The sequence below is a fragment of the Varroa destructor genome, unplaced genomic scaffold (genome assembly GCF_002443255.2).
Source record: "Varroa destructor unplaced genomic scaffold, Vdes_3.0 BEIS01000001.1, whole genome shotgun sequence".
Lineage (NCBI taxonomy): Eukaryota > Metazoa > Arthropoda > Arachnida > Mesostigmata > Varroidae > Varroa > Varroa destructor.
Window position 1 is genome coordinate 69,690,142 of NW_019211454.1, and position 11,357 is coordinate 69,701,498.

The window sequence follows — 11,357 nt, forward strand, 5'->3', positions numbered from 1 at the left end:
GCTTGAAACTCGGCCTCGTCGGCATATTCTCAGTTGAGAGCTCCTTTTGCCTTGAAGCTACCTTCGAATACAAGCTACTATTTTTCCTAGGTTTTCGTTCGCTGCGCCAGATCGCCCTGAACCAAGGTCGTATTTAGGCTCTGTCGTTTGTTGGTCCGCTCAGACACTAAACTCCGAAAAGCCTTCAGCAGTATTTGTACCGCTGATCGAATTTTTCGAATGACGTAATTTACACTTAAAGAAGTATCTTTGTAAGTAAAAATGTCTTTTGTATCGCTTCTTAAAGTTGCTCATGTTAAAGCGCTTGCAACAGACAAAGCTCACATTTAAGTGCTTTGAAATTTTGTCCATGAATAGCAAACAGACAAGTAAGCGTGTACTACAAACTTAGCTATGGGTCCATAGTCGATACCTTTTTGATACAGTCATATAGGAATGCATTTTTCCTATTAGATAACGTGTGTCGTATATCAAATGATGTATTTCGCTATATGTATTTCGCCTAATGCCGTACAGACAGATGCTTTGAGGTGTTCAGGAACAGTTATTGAAACAGTGCTCTCCTACGTACAAAGAAAAAAAAATGTTTTGCAGTAAATGTACGATGTCGTCATTGAATGATTTGATTTATTCAACGTATCATTGCTATGCTATTATATCTTCTGTATGGTCTATTGTACCTCCTGATCCAATGAGACCATTATACATCGGTCAGGAAGATGCAAACGATATTGTGTTGCATACTTTCAATATAATTAATCTCCTTATTGTAGCCTATCTGTAGGTCCCGTTTAAACCACTTGCAAATTTAGCGTTTACTCGATGTTAGAAAGCGGTCTGTTTGTTCACACACGTAGTCCGCAGTTTCGAACCCTTCGTACCCAAAAGATTTCCCAAGACCCCTATTCGGAGCTAGCAATATCCTTCCCTTTCTTACGGAAAAGAAAAAGGTATAAAAATGTTCACTACTCGAAACCACTGATTATGGGCTTGTATGTACGGAGGAGAATGAATTTCGGACTTCGTAAATATACTGACACAACCGATGCCATGACCTATTGATAATGAAGTACCATAGTGAAAACGGACCGAGGGCCTGTTCGTGCAATGACTAGACATGAAAATGGTTCGTACGCAGCCGCGATATACGGATAACGAATGCAGTTACTTTCTCATGAACTTCTGCTGAGTGTGATCAGTGTCACCCTGACTAGTGTTCCACTCTCTCGCTCCTGCGAGACCTTAAGTCATTATAATATAGGTAATAATATGGAGTTATGAAACTGCGGTTGGCAATAATACTTGGTTTCTAAAATACGTTCTAACAAAACTCCTGTTCGGATCAGGCTGGAAATATTCGCAGTTAGCGTTTTACGGATTACTATTATTATTCTTTTCCGCGATCCTTTTGTCGGAAGGTCGAAGTTTGCTCCACGAAACCGATCCGGGGCAAGTTTGCATTTTTAATATTTATTTCGTAAATGTTCTATATGTAACTTCTATTATTCTATTTTTTATAGGCTATTTAACGTTCATTATAGTCAATTTTAGTTTCATCTCAATGTTTTTTGAGCATTTGCCTCCAGTAACTCTACCTTGTGAATACCTGTTGTAGTTCAGGGGCCCTGTATGCATACGACGCAGAAAAATCAATATTTTTCCGCATAACCAGCTCACTCTTTTAATAATTAGCCTCATTTTGAGAGTTCTACTACTGAAGCACTGCAACACAAACCGTATGAGGTAAGTTGTAACGGGCAAATGTTTGCTTGCGCCTTGGAACACGATACGACTGAAGCGATCAACGAAAAAACACCCGTACTAGACGATAGGTCCGAAAGAATCCATTTCTACTAATGATTAAATGCAAGCTTTTGCTTACTTCTTGTGACTGTCTTCCATGGATACCATCCAATCAAGTCGACATAGGCGTGCGCATCGAATGAGTTCGGATAGCTAGCACAAAACTATAAATGTCTCTATTTCAGAACATGCACACTTTATCCGCTTATGCCTAAGTCACTCATCGCTCTCACGCTTCCCCTTTCACACATGCCATTTTTTGGGGTAGGTACCAACCTAAATGTGCCAAACATTTGCCGTAATCAATTGTTCACGATGATCGTCATGTATTTAGTTATTTATAGCTTACCATCCTTTTCTTTAGTCTTACTCCGATACTTCAGTTGTCCTTACTGAAAATCACACAATGACTTCACATACCGTGCTTCTTACTATGGGTTTTATACTCGTTTCATCCATCTGTATCCTTCGCAAATATTTATTAATTTTTCACTAATTTTGCAGGAACTGTGCTATTTAGTCTTTTTATAGGTTATTGAAATCGATACTCTCTAGCCGACTCCGATCGAGCTCTTTGTGCTACAAAAGCAATTGCCCATGCCCTGATTCGAAGAAGATGTTCAATCGTGGCTTTATGAAATATTAATGAAGAATTACACCATTACGAGTTACACACGAATCAGACCCCGCACTGCGCGTTCGTATTTTTAGTGATTTTTTTTATGTTTGGTCTTCAAGCGAAAAAATCCTCGCCAGCTGTTCAGCAAAAGAAACCTTAGTGCATAGGGAATGCTTGATCAGCATGGAACCGACAGTAGTTCGGTGTAATCTGTCATTCAAATGTCCTGCTCACTTCAGCCTTTATGCGTGGACCTTAGCCTTTGCCTATCGAAGTCATGCTCAAATGTGCGCAGGCTTATGTCTTCCTAAATCGTAGCGTGGAGCCCATTGTATGTGGATAAAAAAAAGTCTGATGAAAACGAAAATTTCATTTTTTTTTTCCTGTTTCGATAATTCTTGTTTATGGTTATTCAGTTCGCTTACTTCTGCTCCCACGTCTTACCCTCCCCAGTATGCAAAATTAAGTAGTCTTATTATTAGCTAATGTAAGCCTGCTTATCCAATATCTAAGCTGTACTCTGAGTAGCAACAGTGAGTCAATTATCTCGGGACCTGGCTGTTTTTTTTTTCGGCGGGTCTCAAGGCAGTTTCTGATTGTATTTTCACTTGGTTTTTTTTCTGGGTTCCATTACAATGTGTACATTCTATTTACATTTCGCGCTTGATGACTCCCTATGTGCATGTTGAACTTTCCGCACTTCTTTTTGCTTCCCACTCCATTTTCAGCTTCATGCAACTATTTTGCTCAATTCATTGCTACCACTACTACTACCACTACTACTACTACCATTACGACTCCATATCGCAACCCTATATTCATCTATCACACATTTATCGGTTTCAATTATAGCATGAGTGCAGGTAGTCTGGCCTTTACCATTGGTGCTGACACTGACCGCTGGGTCCGCCGTTTGGGCAATATCCATTTGTCAACATACACATTTACTTATTGCGCTGCTGGTCGCTGTGATTAAGGTCACTGCTGTTTTTACTGACAAATCAGTGTGCATTGCATACACATTATGCACACTGCATGCACAGCGTTAGCTTTTCAGACTATAGATTTACGGTAGCTCATATGATGAGATCCTGTCAATAGTTGTTTTACCACTGATCTATAACCCTTTCTGGCTTAGATACGAGGCAATTGAATGTACTTTCGCCGTCAGATAATTGTAGAATCATTTCCTCGACCTGGAGTAGCATTTTTGAGTATTATGCTTTTTTTTGCTGGAGTTGCTAGCAAAGCTGCACTGAAACGCTCACTGATACAATGCTAAGAGGTGCCAAGAAATTTTCCCATGGAGCGGATCCTCCTCCCTAATTCGATGGATTTTTTTTGTAATCTCTATATCAAGTAATCAAAGCTACTGATTCACATAGCTCATTTCTGCTATTTGGTAGTCTACCAGTTGATATTCAATTTTTTTTAATTGTTGCCCAAACACTGTTCCAATATGGCTACGTTTATATTCGGTATTTTGTGGGTATAAAATTTCTGCTACAGCAGAATAACAGCGTACCAAATATCCGTCATTTTTCTCATACACTGAACTCAAACAATTGAAAAGTAAACTAAATAGTACTAAAGAGATCAGTATTTCGCAAACAAAAGTACAATCAACAAATAGTTATCATAAGCACAAGTGCGCGCCAATTTTATCCGCTGCATCGTACTCTAGGACTGAGAGGATAACTAAGTAGAGACGTGTCATTTAATGGCATGGTCTGCAAATGTTCCAACAAATATGACGCACACCTTGTGTTGGATGCAATGCTGGAAGCATCGTGATGCTGCTAGTTGGTGCTTCGAGCTCTCTATATGACTGTAGATAATAAACCTCAAGAATTTGAAACGGCCTGCAAATATATTCAGGGGACCTGCATCCATGCCACAAGAAAGGCGGTTTCAGACGCGTTAATGCGGTACGAAGCGCGCCTACTTTTGCATAGGTAGCTTTGATAGGATGCAGTGCGATCTCCATTTTTTTATGTTTGCCACCCACAAAGCCCACTGAGCATTGCCACTTTTTCTTTTTTTTCCCCATAAAGCATCCGAGTCAGAGAGCACCATGCTCAAACCAATTATTGCCATCGAATCTAATCTACCAGATTTAGGGTAACGCTTCTCGTGAGTGCGATCCGGTAAATCCTGCCCCAGTTTGCACTTAACCAGCCCAACGAATGAATCATATATGCTCGTAGTAGAGGAATTATTAACGTTCCGGTAGTTGTGAAGTGGCATTCGAAGTATGTAGGTATTTTTCCATTGCTATTATTCGAGTGATCAGCGCAAGTATCTGCCCCTAATCACATGCTTCACGTCGCTATTTTTTTTTTTTTATCTCTAAGCGCTAGTCTTTAGTTGGCAAACTTTGTGGTAGGCCAAATTTGCATATCTTCAATGTGTTTATTATTATTACGGATAACTTCCTAAGTCACAAGTTAATGTGTTGACCGGATATCTATTCCAAACTAACTGGAAGTTCAGTGGCAGTCTCAGCATAGCATCATAATTTAACTAGCTCTTTGTTGATGACTAATGTGAAACGCGTTGTACTCCTTTCCGAAACAGTTTAGGCATCTCCGGGTACATGTCCGGGTACAAGCTTGCTAATTTTCACTAGACGTGTTAAAACGACCGCTGTCCTCGGTTTCCCGTCACGTTTGGGGTGGGATTTCGATGCTGTTGGTGATTCACGGGACGTGGCCCATAGGTAGCTTCATACACCTCATTGATCGCCTTGCACCAACGCAATGCATACCCTTCAGGATCCTCTAGATTGTAGGTCCGATTTGGCTGTGTAATTAAAGGATTCGGACGTTGAAATTAGTACTTGAAATTAGACGTAACAGATACCATGCAATCAAACAAAGCCAAACGTTGCAGTTGAAAACATATAATAATGTATCGCTATTCAATAACTACTTACAGTGTGGACAAAAAAGGTCTTGAAGTTTTTCGGCTCTGGAGTAAGTGTTGAAGACCACGGGATCTGGCCTTTAAGGACCATCTTTTCAGGGTCAACATAGTAGAGGTGCGGGCCCGTTGTCAGAAGTAGCATGCGTCTAAGCAAAACAAAAATGTATATTCGTTTACGATGTTTAGTTCAGACACATTCTGATAACAGCAAACAGAACAAAACTCAAAATGGCCATTGGGTATTCCTCGAAATTTTCTATTGTTTTTGACGAAATTCGACTGCATGGTAGAACTGACTTTAGTAATAGTAGCCACACACAGGAAAGGTCAATTCGAAAATGTGTGTTTTTTGATGCCACCGAGAGAAGAATATTTTTGACTAGCTGTTAAAGAAAAAATTAAAATGTATATAATCCATTTTACCCATATGGATAGCTGCAGAACATAGCTGATGCAAACGACTCCACAAAAATGTGTGGGGTAATATGGCACACTAATCAAATGAAATTAACGAACCTTCTTGGAAAAAGTCCTTTACGTTTATCCACAAATCCCTCCTTGAGAATCAAATTTCCTTCAACGAATTTATGCCACTTGCTCCGACATCGCTGATCCGCTAGACGCTGTTCGCGTTCTTCTTGTGTGAAATCCATGATGCTTTTAGGAGCCGGCCGAATAACATTTGCCGGCGGCTTTGAAGGCTGAAATTGTAAAGAATGAAAAGGAGGTTATCGTTTCGACAGTATTACAGTAATTGAGCTTCAAACAAACTTCCGAAACTAAGATCAGTTATTCGAATCGGCCTCGCAGTCTTCACGACAACCGGACTGAGCACTCGAGTTACATAACGCGTAAAAAAACATCCAGACCTTCCACAATGCGACAGCAAGTTTGCCAACTAATAATTTGCACATTGTTCTATAATTCATCGTCTTATAGTTTAACGTTACGCGGCATAAATCATATACGGAATAAACCAGGGTTTAGATTCCAGTGTAAAGTACCGTTAAAAGAATGTCTGAGGCGAGGTTTAACGGCAGTATGAGACGTTAAACAGCAATTTACTAGGCTTACGCACAACGAAATTTGGCAGCATGGTTATGTTAATGTTGAAATGTCAGCTAACCTGGTCTGAAGACGCGGAAGGGTTATCTTTTTGCTCGGTCTCGTGCGCACCATCCCCGAGGTGCAATCCCCATAAACGACTCATTTGATTTTCATCGAGACCTGGGGCATCTACTTTACCCCAATCTATTTCCTCTGAGGTGCCTGCTAGGAACGGTACAATCTAATACGACAAACGAACCAGGCAGAAAATCCAACACAAGAACGACGGTTAGTTCATATTGATATATTTTAAAAATATTTGTTACCACGCATCACATACAAGTTTTATTTTCGAACTTATCTACAGCAATTCCAGGCCTATCATCGTTCAATAAAAGTACTTTTCACAATCAGACAAAAATTTGTAACGTTTTTGTCACTCATGATGGTACTTGTCTATGCTGGTTGAGCCTTCATATTCTTTTTTAGACAAGTTATTCTTTCGAATACAATAGAGATATTACAATACTGACTGCAGAAACATTGTTCTACACAACCAGTATAATAAATTATAATTTGTTCATATATATATAGATAAACTAACAAATATAAGCTTATAATGCCAAATTTGTTTCTGCCGTGACATGTTGTCTTTTGATACATTTATTCAGTGTGATTACGAAGTCTGTTATGTAGTTAACTTTATTTTCGAAACGCACTTGAATAAGGCCGGCTGACCTCTGAAGGACGTACTATTCATGTACGTCCTTCAGAGCGAATTCAGTCCTTTGGGCGACTTCAGTAGATGTCATTCTGTTCTTGGGACGTCACCATGGCTTGATGAATTTTTTTAGTTTTCGTTTATGGGGAGTAATTACACATTACATCAAATTAAGATCAACTATGTTCCTCATACATCACCAAGGCTCCATATTTTCTATCTTTCCCTTCTAAATGAGTACATAATATGGACATATTCTAATTCGAATGATGTTTCGTTTGGTCTCTTCTTGATTTTTTAACTTTTTGAAACATGAAGGTTTTTTACCTTGCTTATTCACATAAAAAAGTTGCACATGTTAAACTAAGTGAAGATACAATATACGTTTCATTATGACCTTATGTTTCGGTTGATGTATTCACCCTGTTCGCAGCCAATGCACACATATTTTTTGTTAATAAAAAAAAAAAAACTACTAATATTCATTTGACGTTTTGGCATTTTTCTCAATTTATCATGAATCATGATTTAAGGAAATATTTTCACGAAAATCAACTCTAGTTGCTTTAACTTTTCAATTGACATTTATTAGAGATTTACTAAAAAACCATTCAAAATGTATTTCTATTTTATTGTTGCATAGGCGAACCAACAGAGTTTTCGCAATTTTCTTTCAGCAATATCTATTTTAGTTATTTATTGCATTTTCAATCAGGTCGTCAAGATTTATCGCCTAATATGAAAAATTGGCGTCTACAAAGTAAAAAAAGGTAGAAAATTTTTAAATATAATAAATGAAGATATAGATAGGTGATCTTAGTTCGATTTTCTCCACTTTGTCGAGATCAAGAAGCACAGGTAAAACCGATTTACCAAAAAATGTTAAAGAATCTGTAGCAAGCTTTATATATAAACGGACATGAGTTTAAACAAGAAAAATTTTGAAATCGACTAGCTGTTTCATATCCCTCTTCACTGCAACGAAAAAATGTCATATTACGCAAATAAGCTACTACCGTGGCTTACAGAGCTAACCATACCTCTGGAGGTGCCTGTAAATGCAGCTTGTCAATATCCATGCCCGCGTAGTAAGAATCACGTTCCAGGTCCTTAATTGTGGCACGTTCCTATGGAACAGATAGAAGGAAGATGATTGCTTAGTTAAGTATTTCTGATACATTCGTATCTTGTCTCATTTTCTATAAATTACACATTACACCGATTTAAAGTACTTTATGTCTTTGTTGTTTATCGTAGGTCACAGTATGGATTCTTGAATCATATCTTCTAATTAGAAATATTGCTATCAGGATATATTAATGAGTGTTTTAATCTTTTACACTTTGATTTTTGCAGCATAAAAAGGGAGCTAATATTTTTTTTACACCAGCAAATCTGCCATCGCTGGCAGATCCCGTTTCATACCTTCGGGATAATTTTCAATAAGGACTCGACAACCCTACGTGCATCTTCATCAAAGTCCTCTGGATAACTGTAATCAAGGTTGATAATGCGTTGAAATATGTGATAAGCAGCCAATCCTCTGCAAACGCACACATGACAAACGATCATGAAAGATAGTAGTTTAATGACGAATAGGTCAAACTACCAAAAAATCGTTCTAAACTAGAATAAAATATACGTTACGATCAACGTACACACAGCACAATACGCTGGGCCAAGACATAAATGACTATAAGCACTTCGTTGTTTTTCTCTAGGTCTATACGTCGCCGGCACAGACTTACTATGCTTCATTGTAAATACTTAAGGCTCGGTGGTAGTATGTTGCTAATTACCTGAAAGGGGGTAAGCCTGACACCATCTGATATATGACACACCCAAGGGCCCACATGTCCATTGCTGGCGATACGGGTCCAGACACCAATACTTCTGGGCTTATGTACTGCGCCGTCCCTATGATAACGTCGTTAAAGAAAAGACAGCAAAATTAGATTTTCGAACAACTTAAGTTTACCTAAGTTACGTACATTATATGAGCCAAAGACTTGTTTCGCTGTAACTGAATAGCTTCTTGCATAGAGCAGCTAATCTTTCTAGCTGTACACAATAAACATCATTTCTGTTGTAGATTTTCTGTTATTGCTAGCCGACGTAACATACTGCACTTCGTCATATTTGACGGAAACTTGGTAGCAAACTTTGATTGGACGTTTTTTAGAAAGCAATCAGTTTTCCGGACGTACCAACAAATGAAGTTCTTCGAACAGAGCTTCGTTGAGGTGTTTCACCGCCATTTGGTCCCTCTGGTCGTGGGCGCACCCGGAATCTGGAAACCTTATCCGCACCAACGGCCTCGGGACCACTGGTCGTCTGAAAGCGCAAGATAATATATTTTATGAGTATTTGCTACTGGATATTTGGCCATTTGCGCTTCAAGTCTCATATTATATAGTGCAAAAAACCTAGTTTTTTTTGCTTTTGTTAAAATCGATCTTCAGAGCTATCAACAATGTGGACATAATCCGGCTTAGTAAACTATCTCTGCTGAAAAAGGCTGACAAAGTGAGGCATGCGCTATAATATTCGTGCTCTTCACGGAGAAACTAGTAGACTCGTTGTCGATACATTGGTAATATAAGACAGCTCTTCTTAAACTCGGCAGCAAGTTTCCCATTGTTCCGTCTACCTCTAAAGCTTTAGGTTGTGGCAGTCTAATCTGAAAGTTTTCTTCATCCGGGACAGTTTTATAAGGATACTCGGTAAAGATAACAGAAAACGCCTGATTGCAGCAATTCCTGTTTCTATTTTTTTGTTCACCTTTTTCGTTGGGGAACTTGCTGCGGCTGTTGATGTTTCTGCATCCGTATCTGTAGTGGGAACCGAACCTTCATGAGAAGGTTGATCATTTTCGGCCGGGGTGTCCAATGGAAGGATCTGTGCACTGCCAAAATCTGCTACCAGAACGTGCATTCGTTCAGACATAAGCACATTTTCAGGTTTTATGTCGCGATGCACTACGCCAGCACGGTGCAAATACCGTAAAGCTGCCATGAGCTCACCCGAGTAGAAGCGAGTGCACTCAGCGTTGAAGTTACCGACCTTATGGATGTGTTTGAGCAAATCGCCTGAAAATTAGCGGATCCATTCTTTCCACGTTAACAATGACTGTTGAAGCCCTACCTATCTATCATAAACACCTTTATAACTTCGGCGGGTGGATAATCTATACTTGACGATAAAAACATCTATCACGACAGTCTACTACTTCAGACTCTATGAAACTGATTTGAGAAAATGAAGGCTGTGATAATGATTTGCACTTCCCTGGCTAAAGTTAGAGGCCCCAGGTTGACTACTATTATTTTTATCATTTGATCGATCAAAACAGTTGAGTGGCCACATGATATGGAATGAACACACTGGATAGCACGAACCATTTTTGGCGTATGTAACAACGAAGTAGAGCCGGGCTTCATCGTGAAAAGTGCAGTGAAGTCCGATGACGAGCGGATGAGGTCTGCGACATAGTTCTGAAAGTATATGTTTTTCCCGGTGGGCTGCATTTTGCTTTTTCTCTTTGAGTATATGCGCTTTGTCGCACACCTTAACTGCATAAGCAGCGTTGACATATTTATAGTGATTAGGTAGCGCATATAACAGAGGAAATACGACAAAATAGAAAAAGAAAATTCGTCAGGTACACGTGCTTATATAATAGATAGCTGTATACAACAAATTCAATATTTTATTGATATAAATATATGTTCCCATCCTGTGTCTTACGTAAGTTCAAATAAAAGCGACAAAATAGGCAGAGTTCGTGAGCTATAAAAAGTGTTTCATTGGGGAGAATTGGCACCTAACTCCGCTTGAGTTCATCCGATTTTAGCAAGTTAGTCATTCCAAGATGAGCTCCTATAAACATAACGCACATACATTTCGCTTAATATAATCTAATATAGAAATACATTTTATAGGCTATAAACTCCTTTGTTGTTCCTCTTGGAACGCTCACGGTAATACGCTTTTCTATGGTTGTTAAAAGTAAGATATGATCCACGATGCCTCATACATAGTATATCTTAAATGTATAATAAGCATTAAGTGTATAATATATCGTTTATTTGAGTTTTTTTAACTGTTTTTCATTTTAGTAATCAGACTACTGTTCAGGACATATGTTCGAAAGCCAGAACAGGCGATTTTAATTGAGCCTGATGATTTAATGTTAGTGTTACTAACGCTGTTATTATTGTTAATTATAAGTTTACTGTTGTC

General features: G+C 38.8%; 1 protein-coding gene across 1 annotated transcript; it reads right to left on the reverse strand.

The window, feature by feature from the left end:
* Positions 1–586: 586 nt before the first annotated feature.
* Positions 587–10,980, reverse strand: Pdk1 (Phosphoinositide-dependent kinase 1). Its single transcript, XM_086985893.1, has 11 exons — positions 10,944–10,980; positions 10,514–10,687; positions 9,897–10,204; positions 9,323–9,449; positions 8,915–9,032; positions 8,541–8,658; positions 8,156–8,242; positions 6,474–6,635; positions 5,864–6,048; positions 5,358–5,493; positions 587–5,224 (listed from the first exon to the last, which is right to left on the reverse strand). The coding sequence occupies exons 1-11, from the start codon at positions 10,978–10,980 to the stop codon at positions 5,057–5,059; spliced, it is 1,620 nt and encodes a 539-aa protein (XP_086842019.1). The 3' UTR covers positions 587–5,056.
* Positions 10,981–11,357: the final 377 nt, after the last annotated feature.

Excerpts from the sequence above, each read along its gene's own strand:
- Pdk1 (XM_086985893.1), bottom strand. The coding sequence starts at position 10,980 with ATGACTAACTTGCTAAAATCGGATGAACTCAAGCGGA. Across the intron at positions 10,205-10,513 it reads TGTTACATACGCCAAAAATG|GCGATTTGCTCAAACACATC; the intron begins GTTCGTGCTATC and ends GCTAATTTTCAG. Across the intron at positions 6,636-8,155 it reads ATTTACAGGCACCTCCAGAG|ATTGTACCGTTCCTAGCAGG; the intron begins GTATGGTTAGCT and ends TTGTCGTATTAG.